Below are 19,484 nucleotides of genomic sequence, written 5' to 3'. Positions count from 1 at the left end.
GGAGCATCCACAACGTGGACCATATCCATCTCACGGGTCCGAGGAATACGCGAATAGACTTACTCCAGTAATTGGTTTGATTGCCATTGTGCTTGGTTCGTGAACTCTGCAGGGAAGTTCTCAATTGTGGTTCTGTCGTAATGAGAGCAGGAGGTTGAATCGAACGATGGAATTGAGGTTAAGCGGACCGAAGCCGAGCACGTGATCACGCTGTCGCCGCGATTGCGACCTCCTCGAGGCTCAAGCCGTGAATCACGTCCAAGGCTACGGACGTTTATACCAACCAACATTACGCAAGACACCCTCAACACTCGTCACCGTGGGATCCAGCTTCGATAATGAGAGAGCTGCGGAAGTGGAGGTGATTTTTTCTCTATTTAATACCTGCAACCAAAAAGGGAACGAAGTTGCGACCATGATTCCTCTCTCTCCAGTCTCACGAAAACGTTCTACGCCGTCACCGAGCGACGACGATACTACTATGGATGAGCCCTTAAGCAAGAAGAGATGCGTAGAAGCCACTCTTCCCCGAACGCCGCCACCAGAGGAGCCACTTAATATACACGTGGATAGGACACTGTTCTTCGACGACGATCCAAAGCAGCTCCTCTCACGATCTGTCGCAATTGCATTGCAGCATGTTGGCTTTGACGGGGCTACTCCAGAAGCCCTGGAAGCATTTTGTGGAGAAGTTGAAGAGTGTTAGTATATAGTCCTCACTTTTCTGGCCTACTCTAAACTCCATCAGACGCGGCACACCTCCTCTCCAAGGTGGCAACACACATGATCAATTCAAGAAGAATACATCCTATGCCGTTCGATTTTGAATACGCCCTTTCCCGATTCGACCTACCACTTTTATCCCTAGAACCACATCTCAAAAATCCCGTCGATTCATCTAAACTACACATCCAACTTGAGGCAGACCCTCCAGAAGCGGGCAGTACAGTTTCCATAGATGCTTTGTTTGCAAACGAGCTCAGCGGAGCACCGGAGAAGAAGGCAAAGATATATATTCCGAAGAGATTTCCCTCATTTCCCAGCAAGCATACCTACAGATGGACGGAGAAAGAGTCTAGTCGCGAGACAGACCCGAGGAAGATTCGGGAGGAAGCTTCTAAATCAGCGAGACAGGGTGAAGAAGCACTTCGTCGTTTCGTTAATGTGAGTAAGGCTGGGAAGGAGAAGAACGTCAAGAAGGCCGCAAGTAAAGATCCGAAAAGTAAGGAGAGGCATGAGTTATGGGAGAAGACAATGGAAGACTTCATGGCTGGCAAGAGAAAATCGGGGCTTGAGAAGCCAAATGAAAACGATGATCGGAGCATGATCGTCAATTCGGATAGGGTGTATTATCGAAAAGGAGCGTTGGCGAAAAGGAAGCCCCCCGCAGAGATATCATAAGATTATGGGTGGGAGGCAATACGGATATCGACGGGGATGGGAATGAACTACTAGCATGGATACTTACAGCATTTTTCAGCGAGGCGTTGGGGCAGGATCACTTTATCTGTCTACAGGGGACAGTTGACCCTTCTGGGATACGGGGAAGAACATGTACATTTGGTAGAAGACCACACATATAGGAGGCTTCATCACGTAGCAAAGGCACGCTGTATAATCATTTGACCAAATCTCAAATTTTAAATACGGGGGGACCCAACACTATTTTTAACGTGGCAGACTAGCTGAAGTAGACAGCACGATGTATTCGAACCGATAACCTACAAGGCCGCAAAAATACTGTAAACGATTGTTCTAGGTCTCTTAAAAAAATCATCCGCTTTAAATGGTAGTAATGTTTCGTACCAGCATCCTCGTGACGCGCAAGTCATAAAATATTAATACATTTCTCACTCCGTGCTCCTCCCCTTTAACCTCGCAGACTTCTTCTCCTTCTCCCCTTCCCAAGAAGTCGTTTCTACCATAAATGTCCCCTCGCGATCTCGGCACCTATACGAAATGAACCTTAGATCAGCAACCTTCGTCTCATCCTACTTCCAATCGCTCGGCCCACTACACCTAACTCAAGCCAAACCTCAAGCACAGCAAGCAAACACACACAACCAGAGTAACTCACCGGCGAAAAAACCTCTCTAGCGGCCAACACCTGACCGGACTATTCCTCTTATCCGGCTGGTCAACCTCGCAATCATACTGCAGCATCTCGAGTAACTCGCATTTCTTCAGATCGCCGTCGAAATCCTTGCGCTTATTGCCCTTGAGACTAACCTGAGCTTGGTAAGGCAAGGAGGGGTTTGCGTGGAAGAGCTCGACAGGCGGTGCCATGGTTTGAGAGGTTGAATTGAGTGAGTGAGGAGTTTGGTGGAAGAAATTCGGATTGGTTCTGGGGAACTTGGGAGGAGAGAAGTGTTGGAGCTGAGAAGGACGACCATTAATGATGGCGAACCCCACCACGATGATATCGTCAACCGAACTCCTGGGCGCGCGATTGCTACGGGAAATCGCGAGTGAAGAAGAGAGCTTAGAGGATGTATGTCGCTCTCTCGTTTCATCCCTAATGCTTCATTCATCTCTTATCGATAGCCTCATGCCAACCTTAATGAACTCGGCAAATCAGCTGATCAGCCTCCTTTCAACAGCTCCTTTCCTCCCTCCGGAAATCCCACCCCTTCGATCATCAGGACTCAAAAACCAACATCCCGCCCCTCGACACCCTTATCCACGCCCGTGGAAACAAAACTCTTGCCATATCCGGTCGTTCCCTCCCTCTAATATATGCGCTTATAGTCTCCCTATTATCTCCAACTCCATATTCCCCGAAAAGCACCTTAGCCGTCCTTGATCTAACCCACCGCTTCTCACCTAGCCACCTTCTACCATCCCTGCCCTTGGGAGAATTAAAACATATCCATGTCTTCCGACCTACCAAGGCCAATTTTCAGGCTACGTTGGAGAGTGTAGAGAGTTACATGCTGTATGCAAAACATGAGAGTAACGGGAGGGAGTGGAAGGGTTTGTTTATACTTGGGGAGCAGTTAGGGGGAACCGGAATGGCTCCTAGAGTGGCTGAAAAGGTTGAGAAGTTGGTGGTTAGTACGGGATGGGGCGGATGGTTGCGTGTTGAAAAGGGGGAGGGGAATGGGTTTGGGTTTGCTGTTAGTGTTGAGGGGGCGTGGGCTGAGAGAGAAGCGAAGGGGAGTACGGTGGAGAAAGGGGGATGGAAGGGAATCTGTGACCAGGGAAACTTTACGTTCAAGTGAAATGATGATGCTATGGTAGAGAGATCTTGATGTCATACAAGCAAGTGCACTGAGGGTTGATTATATGCATTGTAGGGAAAATAACTGTTAAATAACATTTAGTATTAAGTCCAGTGCCCAGATTCCGTGGCGTGTTATATTTATATTTCCCGATAAACGTTGATCATGCTGTTCTATGCGGGCTCATTCCATTAAACTATTTACATTCAACTGCCTTCCCAAAATCAGATCCTTAACATAATAAGGCCTTAGATACAGAGAAGCCCTATGCCCGTAGGGCTTACTCTATAGCAACGTCCCCCCATTTGCTTAATATTAAGCCGTCGTCTCAGTAGGCCCATCCCCAGGATAAGCTACATTCTTTATACTCTCCAGCTTGCTCAAGTTTCTATAATAAGTAAATAGTTTCCCATGGCCACCAAGATCGGGCCATTCTCCATGTATCTCATGTAGAATGGGCCACAAGGCAAAATCAACCACAGATAGAGCGGAGCCAGCAATGAATGGTGTTTCTGTTGCATGTGCCTCCCAAAGTTCCATCTCTCGGTTGAAGGGTTTAATGCTGAATGGCACTGCACGCCATTTCTCTAGCAGAGTGGAACACTGATGGAAACGCGTAAACTGCTGCGCCAGATCGGCTTGAGATCTCGGTTTAGCACCCGGATTTTGTGCATAGACCGTGTCAAGATACAGCAAAATAGCGAGGTCACCAACGATAGTCGACTTACTCAGGTCGTTATCCACGAATTTGACAGGCAGGTCCTCTGGAATAGGCGGCGGATTCTCGCTGGAGTTACCATCCTTCCAGTTGAAAGATGGGGAGAGTTTTCCTTCCACCCACTCGATACCGTACTCCGCCAGCAGAATTTTTACTCTCAGGTCTGCAACACCGTCACCGGATAAGAAGAGTTTTCGGCTGTTAGAAATGTGGAGAACGTCAAACCCGCCGCCATACGTCTGCTGCCAGTCAAACTCCGAAGATTGGTTCTCGGTGCCAAATGCCTTCAACATCTTCTCAGATTCTGGTGTCACTCCATTGAGGACTGTCCTAGCTTCTGCTTTTGTTTTGGCAACTGCACCTTGACCCCAAATCTTGATTTCATCTTTATCCAGGAATGTGCCGATCAATCTGAAGGTCAGAGAAATACGACCACCGTCGAAAGCCAGTTCTTCCGGTGACTTCTCGCTTAACATGCGTTTATCTTGTCGGATTGCATGCAGCCACCGCATGTTGGTGACCAGACCCATCTTCACCATTGAATTATGTGGCAGTGGCGCTCTGCAGCTCTGGCGAGGCTCTGGCACTGTAGCGCTCTCAAAAAAGCTGTTGGATCTCGGTAGTCTTTTGGTTCGGAAAATCATGGTCCTCTGAGCACCAAGGCTAACATTGGCAATGAATGTATTTGGAGCAATATCCAAAGTCTTGTCGCTGTGCTCTGAGATATAGTCTGTCCCGCCCCGGTAACACTGTATCAAAACATGGTTGACGGAATGCCCCAGTTTTTGCTCAGCCTTTGCTCGGATCAAAGAAACAGTTGGGGAGAAAGGTAATAATGGGGGTGATTCGTCTGCTGGATGACGATATATGGGTGTGCTGCCATCCTCCTCAACCTGGCCTTGGACAGCCACTAATCGTGGAACATTGCCACCCTGGTGAGACATCTTTTGCCATCTAACTTCATCGCGGACTTTCTCAAAGATTCCATCTGCAAGTTTATCATCGATAAGTCCGGTAATAATGGTAGTGTCGCCCTCACAAAGCTTTGTTGAAGGTCGTTCCAAGCCCTTCGGCGAACCGCTTTCTTTGTGACTAGAAGTCGGGGGCTCAACCTTTGGATCATGGTCCCCCGTTACCTCTATCAATCCACCGTTCGTCCTTATCTCCGTTGAAGGAACTTGCTCAGAGGTTTTGGCCGGCGCTCCAGATGGATCTGTCAATTCGGCACTGGGCTCTGGCACGTTGTCCGCTTCTAAGTGTGGTAGGATACTCTCAAGCGCTTGGGCAGCTCCCGTCAAGGTTGCAGAAGTTGGAGAAATTGATCGCCTGCCATGCGTTGCCGCTCCATCTATTCCGTTAAGCCCTGGTTTTAAATGTCGCTGCCGAGTCTTTATTTTCGTCGGGACCCTTTCTCTCTTCTTCCCTTCGGCCACGGCTGATTTGACAGGAGGTGTCCACTCCTCATCAGCCTCCAATGATATCGAACTTTGACTGCCTCCTGAACTCGCCGCAACATCGGCGGTTATTGCCCGTGTATTTTCACTTGCGCCTGCGGGTCTTTTCGAGGAAGATTGTCCAGCTCGTCGTAATTTCAGCCTCGCCATCCTATTTTCTAGATCATCTCCTTTTCGGACCCAAGGCTGGTCATTTCTAGGAAGCTTAGATTGCAGGTCTGCCTTGAGACTCAAATCATGAATAAGTTCTTTACTACTTATTATATCGCAGCCGGTAGACAAAGTCAATTGCCTCAATGCCTCGTCATGTCTAGCTTTGCTCCTGTACCCAAGGCAGTCCTCCAGAATGGTGATGGCAAACCCATGACGAGCAGCATCCATTGCGGTTGCAAAGACACTGATGTTGGTCAAGGAACCACAAAGGAAAATCTCCGTGACCAGCTTTCCTCGCATGACCTGGAGAAGGGTTCCTTCTTTGAAAGCTGAGTAGTACGACTTTTGGAAAATTAAATCCTGTGTCATATCCATAGCCTTAACCGCTTGCCCAGCAAAATTCCCCCCTGGGGAGTAAGAGAGCGCCACACGGGGTTTTGTGTGGGGTGAGAATGTCAGAAATGTTTCCTCTATGCCGCCTTCCTCCTCTTCCTCCTCTCCATCATCCACCTCTATCGACTCATTATTGATGCTAGGTTCTAGGCCATTCGCCATGGCAATTCTACTATGCCGTTCGAGAAGTTTTTGGGAGGGCATAGGGCGGACTCTCTGTCCCGCGCGACGGTGACCTGGTAATAGCTGGTCGTCTGTTATCACACTCTCGCTGTCCCGCGAGAGCTGGTTGACCGGCCGTGAGGCCCCCACCTGGCTACGAACCCATATGACATTGTTTTTGGAGGCTCGAAAATGTGGGAGGAGCTCGAGAATGTTGTCCAAAAAGTCTCGCGGTTCGTCGACAGCTAATAGACCGTCGGTCGAGACGAAGTCATTTTGTAAATCGAGTAACAAGAGCGCCTGGCGAGTTTGCACAACCGGGAGGTTGTGCTCGTCGATTTGGAACATTTTGGGCGATCTGCCAGACAACAATTAGTGATTATGTAGATGGTCTCGTGGAAGATGATGATATATGGCAGTATAAGAGGCGCCCCAATGGAAACATATTCAGAGGAGCCGTGCCGGAGGGGTGAATTGGAAATAGATCCACCGTACTGGACCGGACTTACATTTATCGACCTTGTCCTACCTAGTCTTCGTTGTATAGCAAAAGCCCATCTCATGACAAGACACCATATAGCCGCGATAAAAAGCAACGGACGCAGTAACACGGCATGGTTGTCAGATTGTGCAGGCTGCCGGGAGTATTATGCGACCCCTCGGTCGATTCGAGAGTAGCAGTCGCCAGGACCAGAGAGTTGCTGGGTATTCATGGTTTTCGACGGAACAAGCCCAGGCTGCGAGGTAATGGCCACGAGAGGGGAGCCGGGGGAGGCAGCGAGTTGATGCTGCGTCTTCGTACGAGTACGTTGCGGAGCGTCGAAGGGTACGAGTACTTACTTGGTACTGGTGCTGGTGCTGGTGCTGTACAGGACGAAGTAGCATGGCCCCCTTCGTTGTATGGATGCGGCAAGGAGCGTAGGGGAGGACGAGGGCCCCCTAATCCGACTTAATAATGGCCCGATCGGGTGATTTAGCACGTATTGTCGCAAATAGCAATTAATGCGTCGGGGGCGGTGAGGGGCGAGATAATAGATCCATAGGCGCGTAGATTTGGAGAAAAAGACGTTGGGCCTGCACGTCAGCAGCAGCGCTGCATCGAACCTCCAGCATCAGGCCTCGAGGAGGATCTAGTTCTCGCAGATCCCTCACTGCTCTGGCCGATGCTGCACAGAGCCATGAGTCTCGAGGCGGTCTCCGCATGCGACGTCGACGAATCGGCTGCGCAAAAACTCCAGAAACAGCCGCAAATCGTCACTGCGTGACTTTCTTTATTCCGCGGGAGATGGCTTCGCAGCTCCAGCCGACCGGCTGTTACCGTGGACCGGTGGAAGTGGGCTGATCATGGAGGCGGCGGCGTTTGGTTGGTGTTGTTGATCTGATGCTTGCGAGTTTCATTTCGTCCTCGAGTAGTACGAAGTACAATACGAGTATGGTACTCTCTGAAGCACTGCGAGCGAAGGTACTAGACTACCTAGGTACAAGTACAGTACGTACAAAATGCGTAGCGTACAGATCGGCAGCTCCAGAACCGCGATATCATCTGGTGGAACCTACGAAGTATTTACAGAGTCGAGGTACGAAAAGGGTCTCGATATAGAGAGGTACCTTCGGTAGATACAAGTACTGTCGTGCCTGAATAGAGTAGGGGATTACAAAAAAATACATATAATCACTCATAGTATGGTGCATTGGAGCAACAGCCAAGGTACCCCACGTGGGACTGACAACCTGCTCCCTACTATCAATAATTACCAAGTATATCTCCACAAGAAGCATCGTCACTGCAGATCTGCTTGATGCAGGCTTGACTGCAACAGTGCAAGCCCCTTTCAGATAGGCTACAACGCAAACATCCTCCTCAAGTAAGAAGTATGAAGTAGACGTGCGAAGTAACAATGCGGCAAGGTTTCGGAGGTCCGTGGAGCACAGCGCTGCAGATGAATGCCCAACCAGCTTATCACTGACAGACCGGCGAATCCATAGAGCAAATTACCGCAGGCATCTGGCTCGTTGTCCTCCACACTCCAGAGCCCAGAGTCCACAACGGATCGTGGGCGATCGCCCTAGAGACTATCCCTGGGCCCATCCCGGTAGATCACTAACAGGAGCATTCTTTAATTTTATTTCGAGTATCCCGCGAGGAGTGGAAGGCTCGTGACCGGTGTGATGTGTTGTTTGAGCGGCAATTCATTCTCGAAACCCAAAAAACGAATTCCAGATACGAACTGCCTTCCCTGCGCAACTAGACACGTAGGATGGTAAGTGATTGCCAATAACTTACAAAGCGTCCCCTTCCCCTTCCCTTCCCTTTCTGCAGTGCTTCCTCGGAGAAATACCAAGTGATACAGCATTAGGTTCATGCTCCGGGTCCCCTTGGCTTGTTGTATCTCAACCGCTGATACGAAGTATTCAAATCCCGCCCGCGCTGCCAGTGGCCGAGTCGAATTGGCGAGAACAGATCGAAGGGAAGCTGCATGCGTCAATTTCCGAAATGCGGGAGGGGGATAGTTGGTGAACACGCACATAGAATACATCGAAGCATGTATGTGGCAACTGACGGCATTTGTTTGGATGACGTGTAATGGATTTTGTGATTGGAGCTTGAATACCCGCGATACCAACACGTCTCCAACATATGCCCTGCTGCTGCTGCTGCTGCTAGACGCCATGCCGGCGACAAGTCATTCCTCCGTATTGCGAATCAAGATGGGAAATACCTCCATGAATCGGAGAAGTAATACGACGTAGAGCGGAATAAGGGCAGTGCCGGGGAATTCTAGGTGCCGTTCAACATCGTTTCTAGCACGTCGACTCCCCCTTTCACTGGATAAATCGAGATAAGAAAATCGAATATTCCAGTAGAATTTCAGTATCAATTTCCTAGGATCTTTAACACTGAGCTGAAGCCAAAAAGGTACTGCTCTCGGGAGGCGCCGAGGTGCGCGTTGATGGACAAGGTCCTTCGTGCTATCGCACGCGAGAGAAATAATATAGAGAACGCTATAAAATTCTAATAATGTCGGAAGGCAAAGATATATGCAAAAGCATAGAATAGGGAACGGTTCGAGAATAGCAATGTGAGCTTCCCATTGCCTATTACCCGTATTATTATTATTATTATTATTATTATTATTATTATTATTATTATTTTGGTGAAAGATTGCAGCGTTTTGGCTGGAATCCATCTGGGGCACGGGCCTTTGTGGTGTGAACCTCGGCTCGCTCGTGAAGCCGAAGCTCCCAAGGTCAAGCTTAATCCCCATAGCCAACATCAACATGTCTTCAGAAACACCTGCACCTCCAAACAATTGCCCTATTGCGGCTCTCTCTATTAGAATTAACCATTCTCCTTTCTTCAAAGACCGCCCTCCTTGAAGCCCCTACACTCACCATACATCTCTCGCCCAAATCCGTTCGCAATTCTACTCAATTACCCCACCATGGCGACCTCCAGCTACAAGTACTTCCTGGTGGATACACCAGCGCCCTTCGTAGCACATGTACAAATCAACCGGCCCAAAAAGATAAATGCCTTCTTCGAAGAGATGTGGCTTGAGCTAAAAACCATATTCGATACCCTCTCCATCTCCCCCGACATCCGCGCAGTGATCCTCTCTGGCGTAGGGGACCGCGGCTTCACTGCAGGACTGGACGTGCAAGCCGCGAGCCAAGAAGGGGTATTAGCACAACAAGCTGGAGTTGATGATGCGGCGAGGAAAGCAGTCGCGATTAGGCGGCATGTGCAGGAATTTCAGGATTGTATTGGGAGCATTGAGAAGTGTGCAAAGCGTAGGACCTGCCTTTTCTCATACCCTTCCTCACGCCTACCATTCTGCTGGATTTATAATTGGGGGGGGCATTGACTGACAGAATTGAAACCTATAGCTGTTATTTGCGTCCTGCACGGCGTCGCCCTCGGTCTCGCGATCGATATCGCAACCTGCGCTGACATCCGACTCTGCACCTCTAACATAAGTTTCGCCGTTAAAGAGGTCGACATCGGTCTCGCAGCTGACATTGGCACTCTCTCGCGACTCCCCAAAATTGTGGGCTCCACGTCTTGGGTAAAAGACGTCTGTCTCACCGCCCGTATATTCGGCGCCGAAGAAGCCCTGCGTGTCGGTTTCGTCAGCCACGTTTTGGAGAATAAGAATGCTGCCCTGGGCAGGGCGATGGAGATGGCTAAGCTGTTGGCGGAGAAGAGCCCCATTGCTGTGCAAGGGACAAAGGAGTTGCTGAATCATTCGAGGGACCACGCGGTTGCAGAGAGCTTGAAGTATACTGGTTTGTGGAATAGTGCTGCTATTCAGACGAGTGACGTTGAGAGGGCGATGTTGAGTGGCTTGAAGAAGACGAAACCAAGGTTTGAGAAGCTTTAGAATAGAAATATAATTATAGAGTTTTTGGATTTCGTCCCTCTTTACTGACTGAGATGGGGTTGAAGTACGCAGAGCCTGGCAACGTCTGCGCTCCTTTCCTGGCGCAGTATTAGAACCCTTTTGTCGGCCATTATCTAGATATGACTCCGATATCTATCACCTTCCCATACTGTTTCCTACACAATCTACCTAGATAGCCTACGCATTAGAGTATTATAGTTATAATTCCCATGTCGCATTATGCTCTTCGTGTGTTTAACACATCTAGCTTCATTTTATGTAGTACTAAATTGTGTGGGAGTCGATGCCGTGCAGTGGCGTTTCGCACGCGAGACATCATGCTGGCATTCGCTTTTAGTGTGGCCCTTATCCCAGTTTAAGTAACCCCTTAAGTTTATACGTAACCGCTCTTACCCCGTTTTAAAAACCCCTTTACCTCATAAGGGTATGCAAAGTGGTATAAGAGCGGTTACGTATAAACTTAAGGGGTTACTTAAACTGGGATAAGGGCCACACTAAAAGCGAATGCCAGCATGATGTCTCGCGTGCGAAACGCCACTGCACGGCATCGACTCCCACACAATTTAGTACTACATAAAATGAAGCTAGATGTGTTAAACACACGAAGAACATAATGCGACACTATGATAGCGGGAAGAAGCAGTTAACTCTTAAGCAATTATATTTTCGCTTCTATTATGAAGCCAATCCAAGATTCTGGTAGAAAGGTATATACTCCAGCGTTTTGCGTCTACCAACGCCCCCCATTCTTTCGCCCATATTCATTCCTTACACATTGTCACCTGAAGCCTTCTCGGGATCACTGCTTGAAACGCTGCCAACGCCATTTTGATTGACGTGCTCAACCCCCGCGTCTTGTCCCTTCTCATTCGTACCAGCCCTGCTCTCAATCTTCCTCACATGATCGTCCGTGTTGGTATAATCGATCAACAACTCGCCGTTCTTGCCGTATCTGAGGGGCTCGTTTCTGGCCACGGATACAACATCTAACCAAGCCCTCCAGCCCTTCTTCGTCTTCCGGAAGATATCATCAATCTCCTCCAGGGAGCGGTATGCGGTCTCGGGATAGAAGAAATAGACGACCGGGAAGATAAAAGCGTTAATCACGGCAAATATAACATATGTTTTGTAACCGATAGAGCTGAACGCTACTGGCGTTATCATAACGACCATGAAATTAAAGATCCAATTCGCCGAGGTCGAGAGACCGTTGGCTGGTGCACGAATCTTAAGAGGGACGATTTCGGCGGGGTAGAGCCCTGGGTGAAGTTAGATATACTCGAATATATTGCCGAAAGGCGGTGGGGAACTTACAAGTCATGCCAAGCCAGCCGACAGCAAAGAAGGTGTTGAAGACGAAGAGGAAGAGGGCCGACACGATACCAGGAGCTGAGCCACCCAAATCACTTTGCGACATGTAGTTCATGCCAGCCAAGATGGCCATGGATCCTGACATGCCTGCAGCGCCGACAAGCATGAGTGTGCGTCGTCCAAACTTCTCGATGGTGTAGACTGCGAACCAAGATGCGATGAAATACTCCGTTCCGTTGCAAGCGGCCAAGATGCTGGGGGTAAGACCTTCCAATCCCATATACTGCTTGTAAATGGTGGGGGCGTAGTACGTGATGAGATTGATCCCACTGATCTGTTGGAAAACCTGGTTGACGTATCCAAGGACGACCCGGTGGAAGTTCCTGTCTGGGCCCATGCTGAATAGGTCGGCCCACCCATAAGCCTTCGCCTCAAGTACCGAATCCTTGATTTCCGTGAACTCGGTTCGAACGACCAGGTCGTCCTCAGGCTTGTCCTCCAAGGCTGAGATGACGGAAAGAGCTTCGGCTTCGTCGCCCTTGAGGATGAGCCACTATGAAAAGATTAGCTGCCAAATTCCCTCGGTACCTGGCTCAATGAAGACTTACTCTGGGGGATTCAGGCAATTCTAGAATGAATAGAAGGAGAATAAGAGCAAAGAGAATCTGCAGGGCAAGAGGGAATCGCCACGAGACGGGGCTGGGTTCTAGGAAAGAGAATGCAAAGTCCACCCAGTAACTGAGGCAGATACCGCCAGTAATCATAGCGCCCTCAATCATGACCATCTTTCCACGCTTATGAGACTTTGAGGTCTCTGAAGCCCAGGTTGGCACAGTAGAGGTATTCATGCCGTTTCCAAAGCCGGTAATGATTCTCCCAACGATCAGATGAGGCAGGTGGTAGGCAGATGCTTGCAGCGTAGCGCCAACGACCATGATTGCTGAGCCGACGAAAATCATCTTCCTTCTTCCCAGTATGTCTCCGATAAAGATGGTAATAACAGCTCCGATGAAACAACCGATGTTATAACTCGACACAGTAATGCCTTGGATGACGGAGATATGGTTGTAGTCAGGGCTGTTTTGGTTGTTTACCGCATCGATTTCTGGGAACTGTTTGACCCAGCTTCCGAGGGTCAGGAGACCCCCCATAACACCTTGGTCATAACCAAAGAGGCTATATATTTGTCAGTCATGGCCGCAAGAAACAACAATTTGCGAATTAAATGAAATATAAACTGGCACCACGCCCCATCCATGGCCAGTCTAGGTGGGTTTTGATAAAGCCACCAAATGTTCCAAACATGCGCGGTAATATCTGGATCATATTGGCGGTCCATTGTAGCCATGCAGTTTTTCGAGATTCCCTCGAAACCTTCTTCGCCACTTTCCCTTGCACAAGACATTGTACGACCTTGTGCCCGAACAATGTGGTCCAAGGAAGCCCAAGGTATTTGAGCCACGGGAATAATGAACAATTTTTTCCAAACCCCATCCACTCGACCAGTCAACAAATACAAATAAAAGGTGCCACTTACAAGAAATCCACACCCGCGAGTATACCGACCGCGAGGTTCAACTGCCGGCCACGCAGGCCAAAGTACCTGGAACCGCCAAACATACTGGGAGTTCCTTCTATGGCGGTCGATGGGAATGAAAAGGCAAAGTAGTAGATAAATCAATCAGGATATTAATACCTCGTGCCGTCCCGCTGGAAGAGACAAAATAGAACAAGAACAATAATAGAGGGAGGAGGATCTGGCATGAGAAAGATCAACATTGAACCGGGCCGTCCAGCATTTATGTACAGGACCTGCCCGAGCTGTCTTCCGGGATGAGTATAGCGGGAGACGATCCCAAGAAACGGTTCATCCGGAGAGCGTCTGGGGGAGCTCAACCAACTATCAGGACATCGGTACACTGCACATGTACCAAGGGAGGCAATCGATGGGATGGATGCCCGTATTAGGATAAGGCCCCGGTGATGCTACGTACATTCTGGGGTCTCCGCGACTCTTTCCCCTCCATTGTCAGTCTTCGACTCCATTATTATCATAATTGTGAGCCCTTCGTACCCACGTTACCACATGGGATGGAACGAGAAGCTGCACCCCGATTCCCTGCCCATGGGGTCGCCGGGCCTCGCCTCGCCTGCCCCCCTCGTACTGCACCATACTGGCTGGACTAACAATGTGGGTGAAAATTTTACCAGGCCCATGGGCGCCGTGTCCAAATCCCGGGGGGCCGTTTGGCGGCGTTGGGATTTTGTGGATCTACAGGCCGCCTTCAAGGCTTCAGCTTGGGGGACGCCGGGACGCGGACGACTCAGGGACTCAGGGCTCAGGGCGCTGGACTAGGGGCTTAGGAGTGCCCAAAGAGGGACTAAACTTGGTCTAAAGCTGCGCCGTACGAGGTGGTCAGCAAGACCAGACTCGGTTTTCCGGAAGGGGGCAACCGTGGCAAGGCTGACCAAGGGACGAGTGTATACTAGGATGCAGGAGGTACATGTACAGTACATACAAGTATGGGAATAATAATAGTCTTATTGGATCCTGGATCTTGGATCTTGGATTTTGAATGCATCTTACGGAGAAACGTTACACCGTACACAGTACAATGCGCTGCGTACGTAAACACGGGCAAAGCGCTGACCTGCTTCGCATTGTTAGTAATGATCCCGCACGCAGTACTCCGTATTAGGGATCGGCCTTTATATATAATTTGCCCATTTAGTGATTATACCATAATAACGTGCGATTTGGGCTATTATAATGTAATTGTACCACGTGATAAAACTAACCGCATTAGGACTAACGTACACTATATTAGGCTTAGTTTTTATTAGGTAATGCTAAAATCTCCTAGGCCTTGGAGGTATAGTTTTTACCTAGTTTTTGCCCTGATTTTAAGGTCTTTTTATGCATAGCTATGCAAGAGTTGTGCTTAATTTTATGCAATTATATAACGCAGCACCTCCTATAATAATAACGTAAATCTTACAATATTATATAATTATATAACGTGAAAAATCCGATCCCTACTCCGTATACTCTACTCGAGTGCCTTACGTAACGCCACTGAAGTCATCCAAACTGGCGTCGGAAGCGAGCCCCGGTTTTATGCATCACGTGTCAGCCCCGTCCACGGGCCGAGCGGCATTTGGACCGGCAGACGGCAGAACCTCTGAACCTCAGAACCTTGGGGGCAAAAATCGGGGTTTGCCGCCTAGACCCGGCTTGTATCCGGAGGTAGGTAAGGGAGAGGTACTCGAGTACTTCGTATGTTCAAGTTCTGTTATTAATGCAGTCCTCCTCCACACTCGACATCAACCATATCCGTATATCCAGCACCCTGCCCAATCCCTCCGCATTCGAAACATCGGCGAATAAATATAATGCAATGCGGAGAAGGAGGCCCAAGTGGAGGTTGAAGTCGGGGGTGAGTCGAGCGACCAAATCCCATGTAACCGACCAGAGCAGGGCCCGGAGTTCCTAAAGCGGTAACCCGTCACCTGCCACTGAGGCCACCGCCAGCTGGCCCCCTGAACCCCTGAGCACGACAGAGATGTAAACATTGTCGCCTGGAGGCTGGACGGGATCGCCATACCCTGACATCGTGTAATCTAACTCCAGATTCCCATACAAACCAACGTCATTCAGCGATTATCCATGCTACCTGGGACTACCCAGTTGCAGCTGCAATAACGGTGGAGTGTGTGGAGGAATCAAGTCTTCCCTGAAGCCGGCCCCAACGTTCTATTATCCGGATCAGGCCATTAATTCATATCTCGTTTCTGACGGTTGCTACGAGCATGGTATGTGCTTCAGAAAACCTCATTGCTCTTATAACCACAAGGTGGGAGAGCTGCTTGGCTAGTACCTTTATTATCTCAATACTGCCAACCACTTTTCTTATCGTCGAAACAAGGAATAACATTATACCAATGATACAGTCCTAACCTGGGACGTGCCACTACAAGTCTGGGACCGAACAATTTGTGAGGGAGCTTACCCAGTGGTGGGCCCAATATTTTAACATGTCTTCAACGTCGAGCGTCAAATAAGCACTAGCACTCCGTATCTCATTGGTTACCATGAGTTGCATTGCTAGAAGACATCTAACTACGCCTTTGACGACTCAGGTGCCAGGATTGGTACAGCGAAAACAGCAAACCCCCCGTTTTTGAAATAGAGAAACTGCTTAGTAGAGAAACCTTTCACGAAATACACCTCGAGCAAAAGGGAGACCCATGGGATGCCTCTGAAGCATACATACCTGAGAGGAATGCCTGCAAACAATACCCGAGACGTATGCTTGCAAACATCACCTATGAAGGATGCCTGCGAGGAACATCCAGATGATGTCGATTTACCACTCGGACTCAACGGTATTGGAAGGGTCCTCCCAACCAGCACCAGAGAAATCAACGACGCCAGTGTTATTACTAGCAAATCCACCAGCGTCGTTACCAGCAAATCCGCCAGCATCGTTGCTAGCGAATCCACCAGTGTTGTTACCAGAAAATCCACCAGTATGCCCACCGGTATCTCCTCCGCCCAATCCGTCTTCGTCAGCGACGGGCTCCTTGCATCTAACTTTCGTATGGCCCATCTTCTTGCAGTTAGAACACTGAACGCGGGACCAGTCCTTCGGCTTGGTGCATTCCTTGCTCAAGTGTCTATACAAACTGTTAGCATTTTGCTACACCAGGTCGAGGGCTAAAAGATGAATAGAGGCCTTTTACTTACCCTTCCTCGTCACAGTTGCGGCACACCAGCTTCTTTGGGTTAGTGCACTATATACGCTCGAAATTAGCCGTTCATCCTCTGCAGACATGGGAAATTCTATTCAAGCGGAAGTAAAACATACCTCTCGTGAGCGATGTCCTTCCTCTCCGCAGTTATGGCAAGCACCGCCGCCACCACCACCCCCTCCCTGTGGACAGTCGCGGCTGAAATGACCAACTATTTTTCATTATAGGTTAGTGATGAGGATCGTCACCTGCTACGCGACCTTCATTGACTTAGCAGGTGTGGGATATGTTGCAACATACCTTCATTGCACTTATTGCACTCGACACCTTCAGCGGAACGAGGCTCGGGGCACTCCTTGCTTGTGTGTCCGGCCTGCTTGCAATTGCGGCACGCAAATTTATCAACACGGGGAGTGGGACAATCGCGGACGCGGTGTCCAATCTCGTCACAGTTGTAGCACTTAATCACAGCGCGGTCGGCGTTCTCCACTTTCTCCTCAGGACAGGCCTTAGAGTTGTGACCGAGCTGGTCACAGTTGTTGCATTTGGGTATGCCACGATCAACCGGGGTGCCCGCATCGGCAAGCCGCTCCAGGTTCTCCTCTGGGGTGGCTGGCCAAGAGTCTCTCTCCTTTGGGCGCATAGGCTTGTTGGACAAGCGCCAAGTGACAGTGTACTTCTTATCCAAGTTTCCCTGAAGATCCATGTTGGTGTAGGTGATCGAGAGCTCCTTCTCGATAGCAATAAGGTAGATGTTCACCTTCTGGAGACGAAAGGCTTTCTCGAGTTGTGGATATGTGGCATCAGGAGCAGCCTTCAAGTACTTGAACGCGGCTTCCTTGATATCGTCCAAATCACGCTCATCAGCAGCCAGTTTCATTTGAAGCCATGCCTCCTCAGCAGGGATATCCTCCACCCCAGGATATTCAACCTTTCGTGGACTCTTGCATTCGAGCGCAGAGTGGCCTAGAACCAATGATCTGTCAATATGGCAATGTTTAGAGGAGTAAGTATAAACTTGCCTTCTTCCTTACAGTTGATGCAAACTTGAGGGGGCTTGGAAGGGCAATCCGCAGCCTGAATATTCCATTAATATATCGTTGAAAGTTGTCATAATCAAAGGTAGTAACTCACACGATGGCCAGGCTGCTCGCAAAGGCGACAGGTTCCAGTGAACTCACGAGCTACAGCTGGGTTTGGGCATTGGGCCTTGCTGTGACTTTGGATGACTTAGCGTAGTACCAGGGAGTTATGGAGACGACTTACCCTTCTTCTCCACAGTTGAAGCAGGCACCACTAAAGCCGCGGGCGCCATTGTCACCTTCACCCTCATTCCCACCTCCTAGACCTCCATTGCCACCATTGTAGCCATCGACTGCAGTAGGGCCATCAAAGTCATTGGTGACAGTATCCTTGAACTCATTCGAAGCGCCACCATCGTCCCAACCGCCAACCGCATTGCCTGCGTCCCAGGACATTTTCCTTATTCAGAGGTAGCTTAACCGTTTCTAGAAGAACACTTGTCAGATATAATCACGTCTTGGTCAGATCGAGAGCCGCTTGGATGTTGAATCCATGGTTGCAGAGCCAAGGTGACTAGACCATATGGACGTGTATAGTCATGGTCAATGAGGTAGAATAGAGGTAGCAGTGGAGCGATGGGGAGCGCCCAACGTGCGAAGCGCGTCCAAGAACCTTGGATTCAGGGTCGATGGGTATAATCGAGGAGACTTACTTGAATAGAGACACGTATGAAGTTGTTATGCTCAGAAATGATCTCGCGATGGACTGACGAGATAATATCTGAAGATTGGAATGTGGTGTGGATGGAACGATCAACAGTGGAGGAAATTATTGTGGGAAGGAAGAATTGTAAACAAGAAGGAAGCGGGGGCGGTCTTTGTGGTCAAGTAAGCGACCGGAATCTTCTAGCTGTGGTATTGACGCCGTCTCGGCGACAACCCTCCATATCTAACATGTTCCTCCGTGGTTGCTAGAGCGGTAAACTGAAGATTTCCGTTTGGATCACTGATTAAGTATGGTTAGGTAACTTGTTCAGGGAGCAGCATTGAGAAAGCTTCACGACTTGGTTTAGCACAATAAGGATAGCCACTGAGTAGAGATTGTGTATCGACCTGCGACCTATGTATAGTATATGTGGGCGATGGGTTGTAATTGCATAGCTCCAGGCATAAACAGACGACTATGTATGGGACTAGAAATATTATTGTGTAGATATTCTCTAAGTACCTTAGTTATTGCACGCGAGCGAGGTGAAGAACTACCTTCTGCGTATATCCACAAAGAACTACTAATACTGATCCTTTTGATCGCTCCCAGAGATGGGTTTTAATAAAGATAGTACGCGGTAACCTGAAAATTTTGCTTCCACATCACAGAGGAAAATCGAAGTCGGTATAATACGCGGAGATGGCACTCGTTTTTCGAGCTCGGGAGGGACGACGTGGACCAAGGGAGTCATTTCGTTGCACATCGAACGTTTATTTACTTCCTTCTTTACCCCTTAGATTGTCACATCAACGGGTGGTATTTCGTCAGGGGCAAAGCCAAGACTAGAGAGGGTTTCAACCGAATCTGCAGACAACTTGTCCAATATCATCCTTCGTATCCTAAGCAGAGGAGGTATCACTACCGTATGTCACCCCGCAGCCTGCGATATCTGGCCCATTCTTTCTCGGTATGTTTGAGTGCTGTCTGGCCCATTCACAACAAGGTGAGCCCAATTCTGCATTGTTCGAGCTGCTCAGGGACAAGCTAACACAACTGTGACAGGATATATATTGCCGAAACGCTCCCGCGGGTTCATTTGTAGCCGCTGGAAGCTATAGTCGGTCAAGAATACTTCTCAGCCTTTTGCCCCAAGAGTCGATACGCGATATATAACGTTCATGCCAGT

The 19,484-nt window shown here is 49.2% G+C and overlaps 6 protein-coding genes across 6 annotated transcripts; 2 read left to right on the top strand and 4 right to left on the bottom strand.

Moving 5' to 3' along the window:
- Positions 1-415: 415 nt before the first annotated feature.
- BP5553_03425 (Uncharacterized protein) lies at positions 416-1,401 on the top strand (the record flags this gene model as incomplete). Its single annotated transcript, XM_032012048.1, has 2 exons — positions 416-701; positions 749-1,401. 2 exons carry the CDS (start codon positions 416-418, stop codon positions 1,399-1,401), a joined length of 939 nt encoding a protein of 312 aa, XP_031871741.1.
- A 449-nt stretch (positions 1,402-1,850) lies between these two features.
- On the bottom strand, positions 1,851-2,286 carry BP5553_03424 (Uncharacterized protein; the record flags this gene model as incomplete). The annotated part of the gene is made up of 2 exons (XM_032012047.1): positions 1,851-1,950; positions 2,078-2,286. 2 exons carry the CDS (start codon positions 2,284-2,286, stop codon positions 1,851-1,853), a joined length of 309 nt encoding a protein of 102 aa, XP_031871740.1.
- Positions 2,287-3,536: 1,250 nt separating this feature from the next.
- On the bottom strand, positions 3,537-6,449 carry BP5553_03423 (uncharacterized protein; the record flags this gene model as incomplete). Its single annotated transcript, XM_032012046.1, has 1 exon — positions 3,537-6,449. The coding sequence occupies one exon, from the start codon at positions 6,447-6,449 to the stop codon at positions 3,537-3,539; it is 2,913 nt and encodes a 970-aa protein (XP_031871739.1).
- Positions 6,450-9,544: 3,095 nt separating this feature from the next.
- On the top strand, positions 9,545-10,483 carry BP5553_03422 (ClpP; the record flags this gene model as incomplete). Its single annotated transcript, XM_032012045.1, has 2 exons — positions 9,545-9,893; positions 9,990-10,483. 2 exons carry the CDS (start codon positions 9,545-9,547, stop codon positions 10,481-10,483), a joined length of 843 nt encoding a protein of 280 aa, XP_031871738.1.
- Positions 10,484-11,272: 789 nt separating this feature from the next.
- On the bottom strand, positions 11,273-13,220 carry BP5553_03421 (MFS general substrate transporter; the record flags this gene model as incomplete). The annotated part of the gene is made up of 4 exons (XM_032012044.1): positions 11,273-11,763; positions 11,819-12,368; positions 12,424-12,991; positions 13,054-13,220. The coding sequence occupies 4 exons, from the start codon at positions 13,218-13,220 to the stop codon at positions 11,273-11,275; spliced, it is 1,776 nt and encodes a 591-aa protein (XP_031871737.1).
- Positions 13,221-16,182: 2,962 nt separating this feature from the next.
- Positions 16,183-18,045, bottom strand: BP5553_03420 (Retrovirus zinc finger-like protein; the record flags this gene model as incomplete). Its single annotated transcript, XM_032012043.1, has 7 exons — positions 16,183-16,492; positions 16,563-16,609; positions 16,684-16,778; positions 16,868-17,533; positions 17,602-17,644; positions 17,702-17,786; positions 17,834-18,045. 7 exons carry the CDS (start codon positions 18,043-18,045, stop codon positions 16,183-16,185), a joined length of 1,458 nt encoding a protein of 485 aa, XP_031871736.1.
- Positions 18,046-19,484: the final 1,439 nt, after the last annotated feature.

Source organism: Venustampulla echinocandica (genome assembly GCF_003357145.1).
Source record: "Venustampulla echinocandica strain BP 5553 chromosome Unknown scaffold_1, whole genome shotgun sequence".
NCBI classification, from domain to species: Eukaryota; Fungi; Ascomycota; class Leotiomycetes; order Helotiales; family Pleuroascaceae; genus Venustampulla; species Venustampulla echinocandica.
Note: the sequence above shows the minus strand (reverse complement) of the source record. Positions and strands in the feature narration are given on the sequence as shown.